Source organism: Podarcis raffonei, chromosome 12 (assembly GCF_027172205.1).
Source record: "Podarcis raffonei isolate rPodRaf1 chromosome 12, rPodRaf1.pri, whole genome shotgun sequence".
NCBI lineage: Eukaryota > Metazoa > Chordata > Lepidosauria > Squamata > Lacertidae > Podarcis > Podarcis raffonei.
The window spans coordinates 23,845,762-23,867,246 of NC_070613.1; the positions used below are offsets into that span (position 1 = coordinate 23,845,762).

At 43.5% G+C, this 21,485-nt stretch overlaps 2 protein-coding genes across 16 annotated transcripts in view; one reads left to right on the plus strand and one right to left on the minus strand.

The window, feature by feature from the left end:
- Positions 1-266: 266 nt before the first annotated feature.
- Positions 267-8,369, minus strand: ARL5B (ADP ribosylation factor like GTPase 5B). The gene is made up of 6 exons (XM_053359442.1): positions 8,216-8,369; positions 5,149-5,209; positions 3,379-3,526; positions 2,023-2,106; positions 1,166-1,317; positions 267-566 (listed from the first exon to the last, which is right to left on the minus strand). The coding sequence occupies exons 1-6, from the start codon at positions 8,259-8,261 to the stop codon at positions 518-520; spliced, it is 540 nt and encodes a 179-aa protein (XP_053215417.1). The 5' UTR covers positions 8,262-8,369; the 3' UTR covers positions 267-517.
- Positions 8,370-8,839: 470 nt separating this feature from the next.
- Positions 8,840-21,485, plus strand: part of NSUN6 (NOP2/Sun RNA methyltransferase 6) — a 30,288-nt gene continuing 17,642 nt past the window's right edge. For 3 of the 15 annotated variants that reach the window (XM_053359440.1, XM_053359441.1, XM_053359439.1), the window contains exons 1-7: positions 8,929-9,788; positions 13,849-13,958; positions 15,332-15,487; positions 16,337-16,416; positions 18,523-18,635; positions 19,340-19,493; positions 20,604-20,685. In XM_053359440.1, the coding sequence (XP_053215415.1) occupies positions 13,884-13,958; positions 15,332-15,487; positions 16,337-16,416; positions 18,523-18,635; positions 19,340-19,493; positions 20,604-20,685 (660 nt within the window). In that variant the 5' untranslated portion in view covers positions 8,929-9,788; positions 13,849-13,883. The other 12 variants (XM_053359431.1, XM_053359427.1, XM_053359429.1 and 9 more) reach the window with 12 other exon arrangements.

Below are 21,485 nucleotides of genomic sequence, written 5' to 3' on the forward strand. Positions count from 1 at the left end.
TTGCTGTTTATATTTATTATAAAGAATGCAGGGATGGAGGAGATGGGGAAGTCCAGTGGATGATGAAAAAAAAAAAAAAGACTTCGAAAAATGAATTTTTTCTTGTTTAATTTCTTTTTCTTTCTGTAAAACCGCTTTTGTTGTGTTATTGATGATGGATTTAGATTCTGGAAAAAAGCAATAAAAAAATTTATAAAAAAAAAAAAAAAATATGTTAGAGGCGATTACTGTAAGCAGCAAGAATAAGGAGCATTTTCAATGGCAAATTGTTACAAGGCAGTCATTTAGCTTATATAGGAGAGCTTTCATATAGTCCCACTTGTTCATCCATCCAAGATTAGTGCATTTAAAAAATGTTAAAAAATACTTTTGAGTTTAAGTTCAGCTGCACTTGATTCAAGTGTTGCTTGTGGAGGTTTCAGAAGTTTTAAGTTAAGTTTGTTGCTGCCTCAGCAGCCAAGTGTACTGCAAAGGAGTTTGTCCATAGGCAAGTGTCACTTTGACTCCAGAAAAGAAGTTATCTTACTCCAATTCGGGAAGTCATCCATTCCAGGCCTTGGCACAATCTGAAAAAGGGGAAGAAAACCCAAGTCTTAATAATAAACATACAGGGTGCAAAATCACTATGCTAAGTGTCACCAATCATACAGATTTTGCTTTTCTCTACTTAATGTTACCAAAGTATTAAAACCATCTTACAAAACATTTTTTTAAAAATAAAATATTTTGAATAAAATAAATGTGAGTGTGCTGCTGGGGGAAAAACACTTCTATTATTATGACAAATTGTGTGTTCAAATGTAACTGAAGGTCTTTCTGAAAGCTATCTGGGAATACTGTGAGGGACTGAAGTTTATGGCACAGCAAGCAGGTGATATTGCATGGGAATTGTAGCACGGAATCCACCCCAATATTGGATTTAATCCAAAGGGATGGTTGCACAAGTGGAATACACTTCTATCTGTGATGGGGTGGGAGCTGTGCATCTGATTTTTGGAGATCAGGAGGAGGGGCAAATGAGCCTGAGGTTTTGCTTTCACACTTTTGGAGTGCAGCACATTGGGTATTGCTGTGCTAACCCATGGCTTCCTGTCGAGCGTGAATACTTTCCGACAAGTTGCCAGTTTCTGTACACAAGCATTTATTTAACACTATGACTACTTACCCTTCTCCCGTTAGTGCACAACAGGACTGAATGTGCCATGGGTGATCCTTTATGGAACTAAGGGTGAGGTACTTGGAAATTTCAGCTGCCGACATACAGCCTTTCATATCTTGCTTATTTGCAAAGATGAGAACTGCAGCTTTCCGCAAATCCTGTAAATGACGTGTATTTAGAAAATTTATGTTTCCATGGCCCTAACAGCTACATAATCCTTGATTTTTTTAAAAAAGAAAGCAAAAATAGATATTTTCCACTATATTTAAGGTTGCTTTTGTTGCAATTCTGCCAACTGCATAAGCATAGGTTGTAGATTTGTTCCTGCTACACTTCCCCTTCCAAAGCATCAACTCTTATCACCAGTCTCAACACATATTGTTAAAGCCAACCAAAGCAGAATTCATTATGATGTATATGGAGACAAGTACTAGACTTTAAAAAAATTAGGGTACAACCCTGTACCCAATTTCCTGGGTAGAAATCTCACTGAACTCAAAAGCCTAGTAAATATGTGTAGGATTGTGGAGATTAGCTAATACTCTTCATTTCTGTGGCTATTTTTTTAAAAGAATAGCTTGGATCCAAATATGCTGTTTCAAAAGCAAAAGGCACTAGACTTACATAAGGGAAGCACCCCCACCCGGCCTTCTTCTCTGCCAACCCTATCTCCCCTATCTACTGCAGCCACCTGCATTTCTTGAAAAACTGCTCCTGAGGGGCAAGAAATCTTTCACACTTTACGGGATGTAGCAAAACTTGGGGCTCTGCCAATTTCAACTTGTGTAATATTTTGGGCAATGCTTTGTGTCCCAACCATTGTCTGTATTCTTAGAATACACACAGAATATAGAACATCGTACCTCATGTGCCAACATTCTGTATAGTTCTTCTTTTATGATAGATAGTCTCTCTCGGTCAATGCTGTCCACTACAAGGATAATAAACTGTGGAAAGAAAGAAGAAAAGGTGGACAAAAAGCTAAAGGTAGCCACCATGTTTCTAACTAAGGTATGACTGAATGAAATGATACATTTGTGTTACAACAAAATGGCTATACAGGCACACATGTGTTCAAGTTGCGCATGATCACTGGGAAATAAATAAATGTTGTGATTCAAACCTGGAAAGGGTGAGTTTGCGTGGTTTGCGAGGAGCCCCTCCCTAGAGCCTGAAGAGGGATTTTTCTTTTAGCTTATGAAGGAGCAGGGTTCCAACGCTGGCTTGATAAAGGCATGCAGGGGCCCCTGCTGTTGCTGCGCTACCACGCTCATCACCTGAGAGGCAGGGAAGACGCTTTGCAGCAGGTCTCGCTTGCATGACTTTTCCAGCCTCTGTAAGGTCACAGAGCTTGTGGATACTTTTCTGTGTGGGATGGGGGACATCTTCTGCTTCCAAAGTGGATAGCAAAAAAGGTTTCTGTAAAAGCTTACAGGCTCCAGCGCTGAACCCAAAATGGCATGCAGGAGCCCTCTCTGCTGCTGCGCCACCCCGCTCAACAGCTGATGGGCAGGAAGCCGTTCCCTGCAGTGGGCGCAGCTGTGCGGCTTCTCTGCCTTTCCTGGTGAGACTGAGGGTGAGGAGGGGGGAGAAAGGGAGTATCTGCTGCCCCTTAGATTGCTCTTGCTTGGCTCCTACCCTTCCAAACAAAAGGGGGAGGGGAAACACAGCCACTCAAAAAAAACCTTTCAAGCTCCCTGCTTACACATATTTTGCTTATGGGGGCAGGGGCTTGAAACACAACCCCTGTGTAAGTGGGGAGTCCCCTGTACACAGCATTCTTTTAATTTCCTACTGCTATCTGAGGCAGTACAGGGCAGGGAAAGTGAGCTCAATAAAACAAAATGGCAATAGCAACAAGACCCAATAGCAAGTCTGGACCCTTGTTGCTTCCACACAGGCACACCAGAAAGAGTCAGGAATGCTTCCCAGTTCAACCCCGTCATTCATATTTACCAGAGATCAACATCAAGAGCTCATTCTTATGGTGGGCCAAGGAAGGGGGAGCACTTCCTATGGTCTGAAAAGCCTTTCAGAGGTTTAATACAAAAAAACTTTTCTACTGCTTTCTCCTCAGCTACTTCCCTTCCTCTCTCTCGGATATTGCTTTAAGCCTTGTGGGCCAAGGTGGACGGAACCCTCAGGAAATTGTCACACACATTTGCCAGCACAGTCCTGGGTCTTTTGGGTTGCCTAAATTAAGAACAGCATCAACATACCTCTGTATTTGAATAATAGGTATTCCAGGACGATCTTAAAGACTCTTGTCCTCCAATATCCCACATGAGGAAATGGGTGTTTTTAACTACTATTTCTTCAACATTGCTTCCTATAGTGGGAGATGTGTGAACCACCTCATTCATTAGGCTAAAGGGGATGAAAAAGTTGTATGTTTATCAAGGTCATCCATACAGAAATATGCCATCATAGAACAATTCCTGTCTTTGGATTAAAAGAAGATTGTACAGAAAATAGCTCAATTAGAATTTATCTGAAAATGCTCAATTTTATTTTTACTTAAATTTAAGCTCTTGAGAAATAGCTTATAGGTTTTCATGAAATTCTTCCATATGATCACAGGTGTGTGCTTGTAACTGTTTAAGCAGATTCCGATGATCTGGAAGGCAGGTAGTGAGCTCACAGCTGCCTCTCATCATGAATAGGTATATCTGTGATCAAAGAGAGCTGCCAGCTAACTGTGTTAACAACCTTACCTTTTTTTAAGATGGTTGTATATCCTTGGGCACAACCATGTAGAGGAAGTTAACTGTTCCTTCAGTAAGATGGTAAGCAATTATATATTGCATTCTATAATGCACCCTTAGAGTCAGGGTGGATTTAATTTAAATCAAATCGATTTAAATCATGATTTAAATCATTGGTTTTTTTTACAGAAAGACTCATTCTTGCTGGTATAATCTTAATATTTACAACCAGATAAGGGTTTCATTTTTGGAATAATAAATTTTCAGAGTAGTTTTTACAGTTATATCAAAAATTACTGATTTATACTATTAGAAATACATAGACCAATAATTATTGTGAGGTTTACTAAGTTAACTGTTTATATTTGGACAACTATTCTGCTGTACTTTATTGGAAGGAGAAAAATAATCATTTCCTTAATAACAATTTATTTAACTAAAACAATGACATTATAGCATATGTATCCATGGTTTTTAACTGATGTGGTTAAACTTTTTTAAAAAAAACTTAGACTGAGTTTTAGCACACATGAAAAACTTAAACAAATCCTTATTTCCTGATAAATAGCCTTTGGACTATAATGTAACTTAAATAGAAAGATTTTTCCTCCAAAAGCAATTTTTAAAAATTAAATCCATTTTTTAAAAAAATGATTTAAATTAAAAAATCATTGATTTTTATCCACCCTGCTTAGAGTTACATAATGCAAAGCATTCTATATGTAACAAGATTAGCAAAGCTATTTAATAACTAGCAAGATTCTACCAAAATGGTTTTTCTCCCTTTTCAGAGCTTATCTATATCTTCCTGTAAGCAGTATCAGCCAACTACCTGTTTGCCAGTTTTATAGCCACAGCTTCTGACAGTTATAATAGCTACTGCACTATAGTGAAGTAATACTTTCAAGCAACATTGTATTGCCCACATTATACTGTAACCCAAGTAGGTGATAGGTCAGCCATAAGATTTTATCCTTCCACCAATGGGAATAGCTGGGCTGAGTGATGGTTGATGAACTCTCTGCATTTATGAATCATAATTAGAGAGTCTGACATACTGGAAGATCATAGGAAAGCTTCCATGTATCTGCTCAAGTCTGAAAAAAACTCAAGCTTCAAAGACAACAGGATTCCTATACCTTTGAAGCTGGATAATTTAAAATATTTTGACAGAGAGGCTGTCCCAAGTTCTCTTTATGCTTAAAAACCCTGCTCCAAGTGTTGGTTGAATTGTGAACAGTATCACATCTGAAGAAATGAATGTTATCTTGTTAAAATACTTACAACTGGTATAGAATGGTGGTCTTTCCAGCATTGTCAAGGCCCACAATTATTACTTTGTGTTCTACAATACATAATAGTGAACAATTGTAAGCTGCTGTAAACTTGAGGTTATCACATACCATAGATGATATGAAAGTGTAATACAATGATGCTTCTAGATTTTTCTCGGTGTAGTAGTTCATATGACCATCTGGATAGCTATCAATAAGCATTTCCCATACAGTGGTGCCTCGCAAGACGAAATTAATCCGTTCCGCGAGTCTCTTCGTCTTGCGGTTTCTTCGTCTTGCGAAGCACGGCTATTAACGGCTTAGCGGCTTTAAGAAAAAGGAAACAAACTCACAAGAACTTGCAAGACGTTTCGTCTTGCGAAGCAAGCCCATAGGGAAAATCGTCTAGCGAAGCGACGCAAAAACCGAAAAACCCTTTCGTCTTGCGCGTTTTTCGTTTTGCGAGGCATTCGTCTTGCGGGGCACCACTGTATACAACTAGGTAAGACAACCTCTACCCATATTTTCAAGAACCCAATCCCACCCCACAAGTCTTTTCTGTCTCACCATAGATTAATTTTGCTGTGTTTTGCGACTAGATCTGAGCCCCCGCCCCATCCTTGTTAATCCAAACATGTTGAACATCTCCCTCCCCACAAAGACTGGAAGATGTATCTAGGATAGAAAGCAACAATGATGCCTCTATGGCTGTTTTCCAAAGTCAACAGGTGTCATTGAAAAGCAAGTATGAATTACTTAGAAGCCCATGAGCTCATTACCAATCAAGACAAAGCTGGCAAATAAAGAGTGAAGACTAGCTCCTTGGAAGCCTACCTTTCCAAGTCTCAGCAGCCCATGATAAAGGTAAGATTGTGAGCTATCAAGCTCAGTGGTCTTCCCTCTTTCCCCAATGCAGCAAAGATGTATCATTGCTAAGACAACCTACCACTGTCGCTCTCCACACCATTTCTGCTACTCTTACCAGTCTTTCAATTAAGCCATTACAGAATAAACTACTGCCAAGCAGGTATTGTTTTTGGCAGTAGTTTAAGAGTGGTGCGGACATTAGGTCTGCATATGGAAGCTGAGTGTTTCTACATGGTGGCAAATCCAAGCAGCAGGTCTTAAGTGAGAAAACACCTCATGAAGTTCATCACACACTGGTGGCCAACCACTAAATTACAGGGCACCAGGCAAAGGGCCTTCTCGGTAGTGGCGCCCTCCCTGTGGAACGCCCTCCCACCAGATGTCAAAGAGAACAACAACTACCAGACTTTTAGGAGACATCTGAAGGCAGCCCTGTTTAGGGAAGCTTTTAATGTTTGATGTATCACAGTATTTTAATATTCTTTTGGAAGCCGCCCAGAGTGGCTGCGGAAGCCCAGCCAGATGGGCGGGGTACAAATAATAAATTATTATTATTATTATTATTATTATTATTACTAGGGCAAGAGGTTTTGCACACATCCATGGGATGAGGAACTCTTGCATGATAGCTGTTGCATCAATCTCGTTACATGAAACCACTGTTAGTTTCTTTAGCTCAGAGGTCCAATATCAGCACCATGTAATTAAAACAATGTAGGTTTGTGTGAATTCTTTGTTCAGTACCTTCAAGGTAGTTTATTGATTATGCCTCATAAAATGTTAACAGGTATTCCATTAAGAAAGGAATGCACTAATGCAGCTTTGCATGGCACCCCCACACCTTAGGAACGACATCAGAATGGCTTCTTCATGTATATATCTGGCATGCTATTTTAGCTTAAAGAATGCAAGGCAGATGCTGCATTGCTGGAGTTTTTAAAATTAAAACAGATTGCTGTTGTATAAAAACAGTAACCACCATGCCTTGGAGAACACAGATGCATTTATTTTGCGGGCAAAGCTTTTAAAATAAGATTAGACAAAAGCATATATGTCTTGCAAATTTGAACAAAGGAAAAACAATCATCTGGCAATATGACTGTTCTCTGCAAATGCATTCAACAGGGTGTTTTCTCAAGAAACACAAAAGAAAAATGAAAGAAGGTGGTGCCTAAGTTGTTACAGACATTGCAACATTTTAACACAAATTTATTACTTCCTGAACAGCATTTTACCAACAGCCAAGGCTGAGGAACTCAATGGAATTTCTCTACATTTTGGGGGGAAACCCAAACTCCAACTTTAAGTTTTTGCCACATTCCTGTTCACAGGTTCTGTATACTACAAGTTGAACATGGTTGAAATGTGCTGGCACTTAGCATCTTACAATCCACAGGCTAATTGACTTCCTGGCCTCCCCATTATTCACCCTTCTTATTCATCATACCTATTTCTCCAGCTCACCTTCCCGCTGACTCAAAACCAGTCCTTGTTGCCCTGTTTATATTAAAACACCTTTGGTCAAACAGACAGGATGCTCCTACTCACAGCAAGTGGCCTCCTCTCCCCTAATTTCCCAACTTCACTGTATTAACTTTTCACAGTCCCTTCCTTTCTCAGCCCACTATTTCCTCCATATTACTGTATTTACCCTATTGTTACTCCGCCCTGTCAAAATAAATAAAAACCGTCCTCTCTCCCAACGCCACACTTGCCTTTTTCGTACACCTCCGTAACATGGGAGATCCAAGACTGGGGAGGACCCAAGTTCAAGTCCCGGCAAAAAGGACCCCGAGTGGCCAGTCATACACTTCTTCCTTCTCGGCCTCAGCTACCTCCAGGGGCTCTTGTGAGCATACGGTGGGTGGGTAGGGGAAGGGAACCATGCACGATGCCCCCTCCTTCCTTGGGAGAAAGGGCTCAATAAATACCCCGCTTCCCACCCAATGCAAAGCCCTAATTGTTACAGACACAACTGAGATATCTCCCCAGGTCTCTTCAGGATCACGACCCTCTCCCTTCCTCTGCGGTATTGCTGCCCTCCCTCAACCGAGCTCCCCGACCCCCCCGTTAAAGGGCAGCCCGGGAAACACCCCCCCCCGCCCCGAGACGAAACCCTCCCGGCAAAAATGCCACACGGAGCAGCAAAAGCAGCAGCCCCGGTAGCGGCGGCGCAGGTGCCCCTCCAGCCCCAGCCCCGCTCTACTCACCCTGGTTACAGAAAAGGCTCCACAGCTTGGCAAATATCAAGCCCATCCCGACTTGGCCAGCAGAAACCGCCGACCGCCTCCTCCGCTGCTTCTGCTGCTGACGAGCGTCTTCCCTCCTTTCCGTCGGTTCTTTCTTCTCGTGGCCAACGCGGCGGATAAAGTGGGAGGGGCTTAAGCCCCGCCCCGCCCCCCCTCCTCCTGTTCTCGACCACGGCAGCGACGCGAGAGCCCTTCCGCAAGGCGCGCTGACGTCACCGCGTCCGCAGGAAAGACGCACGTTCTACGACTGCCGCTGACGAAAGGCCGAAACTGGGATTAGGGTGGCGGTTTCCCTCTCACGCGCACCCTCCCTTGACCTACAGAGTGTGGGGCGGGGTGTTTTGTGCTCAGAGCAGGGAATGGGCGTGACTTAGTCGTGGTCATTGATTTCTACAGCTCCTGCTCAAAAAACGGTGAAAGCTGATACGCCCGCCCGGACATTACGTGCGAAACCTCATTTCCTCTTTTCTTTCGAGCGGCGCCATATGAGGGGCGCGAGAGCCGAGCCTTTTCTGTTGGCATTGGTTCAACCAGGCGCCGGAAGTGACTAGTATCGTTGCGGTCTTGCGCCGCTTCCCTTTGGACGAGGAAGGGGCAGGGCGGGGCTGCGAGAGTGACGTCATCCTCCGCTCCGGACGTGAGGGAGGCGTTGTTTTCCCACGCCCGTGGTGAATAGTTTTCCTCTTTCAGAAGGTTCCTGACAGGGACAGCCGGTTTTTTCCACACGGAGTTAGATTTTTATATATGGACTGATACGAATATCGCGCCCCGTGGCTTAAAGTCGATTTTCACTTCTGACTTCCGTTGCAGATTGTTAGAGGAGTATCACCATAGAAATGCGAAGATACTCGCATGGAGAATAGTGGCGGTCAAAGGCTATTTTCATTATTATTTTTTAAAGTTCGGACTGTAATCTGCTGAGTCTCCACGAGGGCTCAGTTGTGCAAGTAAACTCCCCTGCCCACGCCACGCCCAACTCAGCACTTTGAAGTCAGCATATTTGATTATGTAGAAAAGGTGTAGGTAGCCATGTAGAAGCTCCTGAAGCCACAGTAGTAATAAGGTTTAATAGAGTCTGCTAGGTCCTAATAATTGGCATCCTGCGGAGGAAGACATTTGAGCTTTTATAGTGTAATTTGCTCCTAAGTACACATGTAGACAATAATCAATCTGCAATTAGAGAATTATGGGATAACCAGCCTCATATAACTAACATGGTTAAGTTTAATTAATGCATGAAGAGATTAATGCCATAGAGTAAGCTGCCCTGCCAAGTTTAGCTACAGGTCACTCCCTCTCACCTTGGGTGGGGGGTAATCAATGCCTTTGTTTGCCTTCTGTCTACCAGAGAAATTTAGTGTGTGAAGAGGCTAAGGTAGTTGCTACATCTTAGCTGCATGGCTCTTACAAACCATTGTTGTGTTCCTGTACCAATAATTTAGGAAAATTCTCCACTGTAACTGAGGCAAGTTGTACTGCCTGTGTTTTCTGACTGATGTATGGAAATCACATGAACCTGACCTTTGGAGAGTTTGTAAGTAAACCATTCCTAAATGTGTAGATTTTTCTATGCTGAGGGAAAAGGGAAACGTTGGAAGGAACTCACAAGGGCATATTTTAAATGGGTTTATTTCAACGCTTTACTTTGCTGCATGCTTTGTGATTTTAAATCTCATCAAAGAGCACTTGGCCTCAAACTTGGATATTAGCATTCAGGAAGTATCTTTTTAACCTATTTTTCCTTGCCAACCATTTAAGAATGACCCCAGAAAGCTTATAGTAGAAGGGAAATGTGATTATTTCTCTCTTCACCAAGTATTAATAGAATCAGGATGATTACAGAGGCATCAACAAGTGTAATAACTATATAGATTATCAATATTGTTGACAGCACAAGTTTATGCATGTTTATTTGCAAGTAAATCCCACTGTGTTCAGTGGGTTTTACTCCCAAGTAAATGTGCATGGGATTGTGGCATAGGGCCATTACCCTGGGATTCATCTTCTCTGGCAATCACTCGTAGCTGCGTTAGATTGTCTTCCATGAACACGGTCTTAACACTCACCCTGTAAGTGATTGTGGAGGCCAGTTCTGGATCCACATGTACTTCCACAGTGGGGACATAGGTTTCTTGGGAGTTGATCATGGTGACGGTTTGCCAAACATGCCTTCCTCTTAACATGTTTCTCTCTTTCATCCTGAGTTTGAGCATCTTCAAAGCTCATGACACATTTGGTAAAGGCTGTTCTCCAATTGGAGCGCTCGCAGGCCAGTGATTCCCAATTGTCGGTGTTTATAAAACATTTTTAAAGATTTGCCTTGAGAGAGTCTTTAAACCTCTTTTGTTGACCACCAGCATTACGCTTTCAATTTTTAAGTTCAGAATAGAGTAGTTGCTTTGGAAAACAATAATCAGGCATCCAAACATGACCAGTCCCACAAAGTTGATGTTGCAGAATCATTGCTTTGACACTGGTGATCTTTGCTTCTTCCAGTACACTGGCATTAGTTCGACTGTCTTCCGAAGCGATATGTAACATTTTTCGAAGACACTGTTGATGGAATCTTTTGAGGCGTTGGAGATGGCATTTATATGTGGTTCATGTTTCACAAGCATACAGTAAGGTGTAGCACAGTGGCTTTGTAAACAAGCATTTTGCTTTCCCTGTGAATGTGCCGGTCCTGAAACACACTGCAGAAAGCTGCACTTGCAGAGCTCAGGCGAGGCTGGATTTCGGCATCATTCGGCCCTTGTGGAAAGATAACTGCCCAGGTAGGAGAAGTGATTGACTCTTTCCAACATTACACAATTGAGTTGGATTTGTGGCGCTGCAGAGGGTTTTTTTGTGCTTGTTGGTGCAGTACTTTGGTTTTTTGGATGTTGAGCGATAGGCCAAACCTTTCGTAAGCTTCTGCGAAGATATTTAGGATGGCTTGGAGGTCATCCTCTCAGTGTGCACACACGTTATCCTCAGCATATTGAATCTCTTATGTTAGAAGTTATGGTAGCTTTACTCTTTGCTTTCAGCCTACTCAGATTAAAGAGCTTTCCATCGGTTAGATTTGATTTCTACTCCAGTGGAGAGTTTCCTTTCAACAAAGTGTAGGATCATGGTGATGAAAATAAGAGTTGGGGCAATAACACAACCCTGTTTAATGCCTGATCCCACTGAATGAATCACTTTGAGAGCCATCGTTATTTGCGATTGTTGCTGTCATTTTATCATGGAGGAGCTGAAGGATGTTCACAATTTAGCTGGGCAGCTGATTTTCAAGAGGGCAGTCCACAGGGCATTGCCATTTACCGTGTCAAAGGCCTTTGTCATGTTAATAAATGCCATATACAGAAAAATAAAGTGAGATGAGCGCCGCAACCCCAGAATTGGTCACGACTGGACGTAATGGTCAGGGGTCCCTTTACTTTTTTACCTTTAGTAGCTATTATGAGCTTCTTGGTTATTTTGGTTTTTGAATGTTTTGCTGTTTGCTGTAAAATATTTTGAATCCATATATATTCATTAGGTCTGGAGAGAAGGCAGAAATATGCTGCAACTATGTTGATAATACATGCTCAGCCCAGGTGGAGTGAGTGGAGCTGGAAAACAGTGAGTGGAGCTAGAAAACACACTATCAAAAAACCCCCCATAAAAGTGGCACAGATCCACATTTCCTGCGAAATCTGTAGCCCTCCAGATGTTGACTATAACTCTTCTAAGCTTTGACCCTTGACTAAAATGGTTGTTGATGATATAAGTCGACTACAACCTCCCAGGAGCCACCGGCAGGCTTTCCACCCCACCTAACAATGCAGCTTCCTGGATAGGTCACTGGCAGGGGGCACACAGCCCTCCTGTGACAAAGGCTCAAGTACCATCCTGGGAGGAAATGATAAGCAGGGGGGGGCGCACCACGTGTTGCAGCACATTTCTGCATTCAATAGGGCTCTGAGCATATGCAGAGTGCATGCCCCTGGCAGCAAAATAACCACTGGCCTCCCTTCTAGAGATCTTCACATGAGCATTTCAAACCGGACATGAATTCTAATCTGCTGCTATTTTGTGCCTCGAGGGGCATCTCTGTGTGGTCGGCTTGTTGGCCGGTCTTCGATGCGATTCGTACACCCGCAAATTGTGATCTGGGGTGGGGAGTTGAAATGAAAAGCACCCCTCTTTTGCGGGCACTGAAGGTTTTATTATTTTTGCGGGGGGGGGGACTCCCAACCCCGCAATAGTTACAAGTCTTTGGCTACTGCCTCCCTCGTTCCCCTCCCCGCCTGGTAACCACATCCTCCCCCGTGGGCGCCCACGTTCTGGAGCGAAAGCTTCATTACCCTGAACGGAGCTTACTCCCGAGGAACCCGAAAGAACTGCAGTTTCGTGCTCTGGGGAGGGGGGCCCTCCCCAAGTAGAAGGAGGGAGGGAGGCGGGGCTGGGCTAGGACGGGGCGGCATTTCCTATCGCCTCCCCGGATGAGGGCAGGAGGGAGGCCGAAGGCAGGGACTGGGCGCGGCATTGCTCGGGCGCTGGGGTAGGCAAAGGGGCGCGGGAGGACGACAGCAATGAGGGCCCCCGGGGTGGCGGACCCCGGTGCCTCGGCCCCAGCCCGGGGAGAAGAGGGGAAGCCACGTCCCGGTGTTCAATCCCCGCCGGGGTCGCTCTCGGCGCCCGGCAGCAGATGGCGCCCCATCCGAGGCAGCTGCGACGGAGGCGGGCTCTGCTTTTCGGCTCCTGAGGGGAAAAGGGAGCCCTTTGCAAATGGCCTCCCTCGAGGACACACGCACACCCCTTTTAAAACGGGTGGAAAGAGGTGTGAGGCGAAGTAGACACGGGACCGAATTTAACATGTACTCCAAAGGCCCCCCCCCCGTTTCAAATCGGATTATAATGTCGCCACGCCTGTTTTGCACCGACTAGAGGCGAATTAGGGGCTCAAATTTGCGTGAAGCAAATCGAGCAGCGGTATTTCCCAGCAAAGTGCAGGGTGTCTAGGCGTTTTGGGTAATGTCATGTGAAAAACAGGTGAAAAATCCAGCACTTTAAATACAGCGAGAGCGCTACAGTAAATGGAAGTGTGAACACAGCGGAAGAAGTTCGCGATTAGTAACTGCCCACTCCTGGACGAGTCTGGCCCCCCGAGTATTTCCATGCCAATCGAAGAGGGGAAAAGATGGATGCAATGATAAGATTATTGGCAGGCCATTTTTAAAAATGGGCTTGGAATCTTGGCCTTGTTCCTCATGCTTCCTTCACACTGTTGTACAGGACCGTTTAGCTTATTTAGTGCCACTCATTCTCATAGAATATTAAATTATTGCTTCAATAATCATTACATTACATAATTTATGATACAACCAGATGGAACGTATAGCAGACAAAATGCAGCTTATTACTGCTATAAACCATCATTCACTTTGGGAATGGCACTGTTTGGCTGAATGTTAAAGCTGGTGAATTGACAATGTCAGCTTATGTCTTGCCTTCATTTTTTTTCATATTCTATGACAATGAAGGAGAAAAAGATTATAAAAGAAGCTTTTTAATCTGAATTTGTTTGGTTTTGAATTATTCATGTGAAAATGATTTTCTTTCTCCAGATGTGTTCCAAAAATAATAGGAGACAGTAAAGACTATGTCTGTTTTCCCCAAAATCTCATTGAGGGCAAAGGTTGAAGAGTACCTGAGGGCTACGTTTAAAAACGATGAGGTAAATACCATAAAGCGAGTCCAAGGAAGGAGATGTTTGGAAGAGGTACACAAGTGTGTGTGTGATGGCTGCTGTCAGGAATACTTTTAGTTCCAGCTAAGGTTGCTGCTCAGATGAGATCTGTCATTTATTTATTTTTTTAAATTTAATGAGGCACACTTTCTCTCTTATTTTGGTATGTCTGAGTTAAAAGATTTGGGGTGGATTCCTGACCCCCGCCACTGTTTGACGGAGCTTAACAGAGCCACTGATGGAGCCCTTTGCACATGCCAGCTAGAATGCAATGTGGGTAGAGGCAGCAGGTGGATTACCATGATGACAGTTGGGCTGGTTTGGTATCCAGTAGATCCTAGGTCAGTTCAGGCCCTCCCTGGAATTCCCCATTTGAGGACTGTCCACTGGCAGAGATTCTGTTGGTGGCACTTACATTTTCCTTCACATTTTGTAGACAGAAGGGAGAGAGCATCCCACTCTGCAGGCAGAGACTGGCAGGGCTGAGTGGAGGTATACTACTGCCGAATCCACCCTCCCAGTCCAGCACAAAGGGAAGTTTGGTTAATCTTTTTGGCAAAAAAAAAATATTCACAATAAATGCTTTTTTAAATTATTCATCCCATCCACAGAAGATCGCGGTGGGTAACAATCTTAACAAAATAGATTTTTTGAACAAAACTGAAGATAATCATGCTTGCTTATTCCCAGCCCTTAAATTCTTCCCCATTTAGGCTGTTGCTCATCAGTTGGTTAAGACTGTGTATTTTAATTTATAGCTAATTCTCCATGGATTTACTTTTATCTTAGTACGCATGTTTAGGATGGCTGTCTTACCCTAATGCAGCCTGTAAGAGGTATCATGCTTAATTTTTGTTAAGCAGTACGTGAACAAGTCAAGTGTCCTCCTGGGCTTGCATACCCTTTCCTCTTCCAACATGACAGAGGGGAGGAGTTTGGAGGCTTTTGCTTCTGCTTTTGGTTAACCACAGATTGTCATGTCATCCATACATACCAACAAATTGTGATTAACACTAATTCTGGTTGGTTCTAAGCAAGCAAACTTCAAACCATGGTTTCTGAAGCTTGCTTAGTTAAACCAACTGTATTTAATGTTAACCACAGTAACCATAGTTAAAAGTGGAAATTTCTGAACTTCTACCACTTTGAGAGGGTAAGGGGGCAGAGTGTATACACCTGGGAAGAGGCTAGACTTACTCACACCTATCTAAACCATAGTTTAGTGTGATTCTATCCAATCCTGATAAACCGTGGCTTAACTGGCTTGTGCCTTGAGTTTGAATCAACAATTCTGTACTGCTGGGATTATAGTATGAGCCACAATTTTTGCTGATCTACTGTATTTTCTTCTCTTTTTTAAGCTCCTAACTGCTTTGGGTGCAGTGGAAGCCGAACGGAAATATGAATCTCTGTTAAATAATTTATCCCATCCACCAGCTTTCACAACTGTTCGAGTGAACACCCACCTGGCATCTGTGGAAGATGTAAGAGGTCTGCTTTCTGAAGAGATCCACAAGGTCTGTGTAGTGTCTCCTTACTACTTGTCTTGCCATCAGTTAATTCACTAAAAGTGGTGCAACTTAGATTCACATTAGTAGATCTGTGTAGCAGGACATTATGAAATGCTGTAATATTTTTTCCTACCTAGGAAGATTCAAGTGCCCCCTGTCCTCCTGCAAATAAGTAGCTTGATTGTTTGGAATTTAGAGGCAGCTTATGCATGGCAAGAGGAGGGTCACATTAGTATGGAGCCCATGCTAAACCTTTTCTTGCCATGCCAGGTTTTAATGAGCAGGGAGCTTTTCATGCAGGGAAGCAGCAAATTAAGGGGGGGAAATGCAAACATGATTTCCTTCACGTTCAGTCTGCAGGTTTTCCCCCCCTCTGTGTTTGATTTGGATCTGTGCCAGTTTCTAAGTGCACCCATGAACGAAGATGCAAGGCAGCACACTTTTTCTTTAGTCACTAATAATAATAGAAATGGATGGGTTGGTCATACCTGTATAAGGAAGAGTAACTAAAAACAACAACTCTGTATTTGGCCGTCTGTTTTGAATTCTGAAGTAAACTCCATCACTGCTGTAACTATCTTGATTCATTAGCACTATGGCTATATTAGAGAGTCCATAATGTATTGTGACCTTAAACATTTCTGTCTAATGGAAATATTAGTGTAATTTTTTTTTAAAAAATCCTGTTTTAAATTGTTTAACTTGCCCTGAAACAACATGATGAAGGATGGTAAGAAACCTAGTAAGTAAATAATGACAAATAAATAATGTCAATGAATAAAATGGCTATAAAACACTCAGGTCCTTTTCATTAACCAAAACTAAGAAATATACTTTTTTTCCTTCCATATATAGCAGTACACAAGTCTTACTGTTCCGGTTCTTCGGCATCCAAAACTTCCTGACATCTTACTTATTCCTGTTATTGGGCCCAGGTCTGTGTATTTTAGAATTTTAATGTTAATGGAGTTTATCTGTATTTCATCTTCTGATGGGTCATAGACTGATTTGGAGCATGAAAACATATGTGCTAGAGAAAATATTTAGAACTGGCATATTGGTCATTGTAAAATTGATAATGTTTTGCAGCAGAAGCCTAACCATGGGCTCATCCACATTTACCTTTTGCCCCTCCTTCTCTAGGCACAGGTCCATGCTTTAAAACTCCTACATCCAAGCACTGCCACTTTCCCCAGGAAAACCCACTCCATAACACTGAATCAGAACAAGCAGTGATTTGGGTTCTCCGTGTATTGCCGTTTGCTCTGATTCAGCGGGTTGCAGTGGCGTAGCGTGGGGGGTGCCAGGGGTGCCGGCCGCACCGGGCGCAACATCTGGGGGGGGCGCGAGTCCAGAGGGAAGGGACAAGCAATCGAGGCTTGGTTGGAGTGGGGGGTCGTTGTCTCCGTTTGGCCGGCCCCCCTCGAGGAAGCGGGAACCTCTCCAAGGCGCAGCGCGCCGTTGGTGGAGGGAAAAGAGCCGCGCAGCAGCAGCAGCAAAGCCGGGAGGAGGTGGAGGCGCCGCCTGCCGCAGGATCCGATCCGAGCCTGCTAATCGCTTGCTGGGAATTAAGCGCCTCAAAGAGGCAAAGGAAGAGGTGGAGCCGCTGGCCCGGCCGGGAGGAAGCTAGAGAGAGCAGCGCGCCTGGGCGCGCGGCGAGGTTGGGTAGGTGCGCCCTGGCTGGCTACCCGCCTCCCGGGCTCAGTGCCTCCATGACCCCTCCAGCGGCGATGGGAGAGATGGGGGGGGTCTGGAGCAGCCCCGGCTGGCCTGCTCCTGCTTCTCCCCCGCCTCCTTCCCGTTGCCGGCGCCTTGATCTCATCCGGATCAGGGACGAAACACGCCCATCCTTCGCTACTCCTTGTCGGGTCACTGCTTCATTTCTTCAGGGAGAGAGAGAGGAGAGGAGTCAAAGGATAAGGTGAAGCTACGGTATATCCTGTTCTGCATTTATTCCCTTCACTGCAGTCCTTTTATGCTGGATTTCACTAATGCAAACCGAAAATGGGATTCACCACAGATTTACTGGAGAAGAGTCCACTTACATGCTAAAAGTCACTGAGATCCATGTGGGAATCTTTTTTCAGCTGGGCGCTGCATTCCATCTTCTGCAACGTTTCACGCACCGCATCCTAGTGGAGGGCGAGGCCAGAGGGAACAGTGTGTGGAGCAAAGGATAGGATTTTTGGCTTTGTACAGAAAACCTGCCATCCTAACCCCCCTTATGTAGGAGATAGCCCCACTGAATTCACTCTACGTTCTATGTAGACAGGGCTAGGGTTTCACTGTGTAAGCTGCAAGCTACAACTGGTCCTAAACCAATGGATTCATGTTACAAGAAAAAAGATTCTGACTAAACATCAGAAAGAACTTTCTGACAGAGCAGTTCAACAGTAGAATGGTCCTCCTTAGCAGAGGATGGACTCTCCTTCCTTTGAGGTTTCTACACAGAGTTTGGATGGCCATCTGTCATGGATGCTTTAGCTGAGATTCCTGCATTGCAGGGGGTTGGACAAGATGATCCTCAGAGGTTATGCCCAAAACAGGTACAAGCAGTGGCGTAGCGTGGGGGGTGCAGGGGGGGGCCGGCCGCACCAGGCGCAACATCTGGGGGTTAGGGTTAGGGGGCGCAAATCCACGGGTTAGGGGGCGCAAATTACTTGCCTTGCCCCGGGTGCTGACAACCCACGCTACGCCACTGGCGGGTTGGTTTTTTGGGGTTTTTTTTTTGTTATAGTGCTTGGACACGGAGCTTTGAAGCATGGACCTGTGCCGCAAAAGGAAGTTTCGATGAGCCCCATGTTTGCTCGGAGGTAAATTACATCAAATTCATTGGTGTGTCTTCCTAAAAAGTGGAGTTAGGATTTCAGCCTTCCTTGCAATGCAATCCAGCTTGGCCAACTAACTCTACGGCTGCAGCAGGTACTGCAGCTCGCCAAAAAGGTGGATAGTAGTGGTATTAGAAAGGCAGCAGAGAACAGCAGATGTGAATTATAATTGTGCCGATTGGTTTTTCTTAACTCTCCTTCCCCTGCCCCCAGCAGAAAGGAGGTACAAAAGTTGACAAATGAAGTTATTGTTGGTGCACAGTGTGGGAATGCGGTGCTTCGAGGAGCACACGTCTATGCTCCAGGAATCATATCTGCTTCAAAATGTATGTAGTAACACCCCCCTTCACGCTTCCTTATCTTGTAAGACTGATGGAAAATAATACTTTGTAGTTGATAGCAGCTACCCTTTTTAAGTGTTAATATCTCTTCAAATATCTAATACTAGACTGTTTAGAACTGTACTTTGTGAGTGTAAGATTGAATGCAAGTTGCAGCCATTGTCTTACTTCCCTACCATCCTTTGTTCTGAAATTCTGTTAAAAGGATTCTGTAAAAGAGTAGGTGCTACTACTAAATTGGCAGATTTGCACTATAAGAGAGTCATGTTCCAGTTGAGGAAGTTTATAAGTTATGTAATCAGTATTTAAAGAATTTGTTAAGAAATGCATTTCCTAACAAACTTGATTATCCTGTCCTATGGTTTTGGTAAGAAAGGACAAAATCAGGAAACCAGACATTTACCACTGCATCTATTTCATTCCCTGCCTCAGACTCTGTGGTCCCTAAGCTTTAGTAACTTGAGTATTAACTATTCTTCCTTGTAGATTAGATGCTTTAAAAAGTTACAGAAGAAGTTGCCAAGTATGCATGCGGAATAGCCATTACTGAAGTTGTTCCAGAGCTACTCTTGACCTGAACAGATTCTTGTAAATAGTCGAGGCTCAAGTATGTGGCCTACTTGAAGTCCCTAGTGAGTTCTTGTGCCAAATAAAATATTATTTGAAATGTTCTCTCTTTCTTTCCTTAGTCATGAAAGCTGGAGATACTGTTTCAGTATACTCTGATATTGAAGGGAAGTGTAAAAGAGGGGCCAAAGAATTTCTCGGAAGCAAAGTTTTCATCGGAAATGGGATTTCTGAACTGAGCCGAAATGAAATCTTTAATTCTACTGGCCCACTGAAGTAAGTCAGAAATTGTAATAAAGTTTGAGAATAATATGTATGTGTTATACTTTCTGGATGTCCCATGATCATATTATAAAGTACCATAGAATGGGTAAAAAGATTGAGGCCTGTGCACTCCACACTGGAAACTGCATGGGGTTGAGTATCATCTCCCAGCCATCACCTAGGGCGGTGGTTCTCAAAGTTTTTTTCTCTGGGCCACACTTTCAGAATAAAAATTTGCTCACGCCACTGAATTTTTTATTGATAAGAAATACATTGGGAATCAAGAAGAAACAAGTCCTAGTAGTGCTCAGTTTCTAACAGAACACAGCTACTGCTCAGTTGGTAGAGCATGAGACACTTAATCTCAGAGTCATGGATTCAAGCCCCACCTTGGGCAGAAAGCGTCCTTCATTGCAGGGGGTTGGACTAGTGACCTTTGTGGTCCCTTCCAACTCTACAATTCTCTTTAACATCCACATGAAGCCGCTGAGTGGTGCCATCTTTCAAATTTGTGTCTTTGTAAGTCAGGGTGTATAACTGCAATAATTTGAGACCACCTTTACATTTTTATCCTAGGAACTGAACCACCACATTAGCTTTGAAATCAGATGACAACTAGTCCACATACAAGAGAGGCAACTAAACATTAAACCAAGATTACAGAGAGAGAAAGTTAGAAGTTTATGCTGAGTTTATAGTACAGTAGTACCTTGGGTTACAGATGGTTACGCATTTTCGAGTTGCGCACTGCACCGAACCCGGAAATACCAGAACGGGTTACTTCCGGGTTTCAGCGCTCACGCATAAGCGCTAAATCATGCTTTGCGCATGCACAGAAGTGTTGCATTGTGACCCGCGCGTGTGCAGACGTGGCGCTGGGGGTTGCAAATGTGCCTCCCGCACGGATCACGTTTGCAACCCAAGGTTCCACTGTATATCTTGCAAATTTTCAATTTTCGCTTCTTAGTTGTGTTTATGAAAGTCAGATCAGAATCTGTTTAATTACTGGCCAATATTATGTTGAAGTGTTGGATCTTTTATTAAAAGACTATTAGTATAATACAGTTTTAGAAATTCAGATCAGGATTTTTTTTTCTTACCGGTGTGCATTGTGCCTTTCAGAGGGATGGGAATAAAAATGACAGAACCAATTTACCTTAGTCCTTCATTTGACAAAATGTTATCGAGTTATCTGTTTCTGCAGGTAAGTCATATTAAAAATAACACTAGCTTTCTGAATTCTGAGGTCACAACCCTTTCTATTGCATTCTAAGCCCCGTTGAACACAGTTGGACTTCACATCTAAGCAAATAAGTTATTTGGGGGGAAATTCAATTAAAATAGCTCTGTAAGTATTTTATATCTGACATGCTAGGCGTGGACTGTTGTCACTGTGCTGTGAAATGAAATGTTACCTAATTCTGTTTTTTTTTATTGCCTTTGGCAAGATATCAATAAATGATATGGACAGCTTCATCTATAGTTCAGTTTAGACGTAATAGGGTGATAGTGGACTTCAATGGGTCTGAACAAGAGGTGATCCAAAACTTCTTTTGAGAAGTGTGTTGGCTTTGAAATGGCTTAGAGAGAACAAAGGTTTTACAAAAATTGTACTTCCCTCACATTTTATGCCACTAACGCATGCTCATATGATCCAGGTGGTGGTGATTGTGCTGTCAGCCAATGGCATTGTGTTGACAGTCCCAGCTCCTGCTAGGTGAAGTTTTCTTCCATGCTTCCTCTCAGCAAATACCAAAGGGGGGGTCAGGAAGCATTGGTTCCTGCTCCCACCCTTTCTGTTTTAGCCTCACTTTTGCATCTGCTAGGGAAGAATTTGAATTTGCATTGAAGAAAAATGGTGCCTGTCCGCAGTGTGGAGCATGATTGATGCCTCTGGTAAGTTGTCCCCCACCTCCCATTTCACAGGTTGTGAACAAAGTGACAAAGTTTGGAGGGCATTTCATTTCAACATAAGCCTTGAATCCAGTCCCTGAGCTGACACAC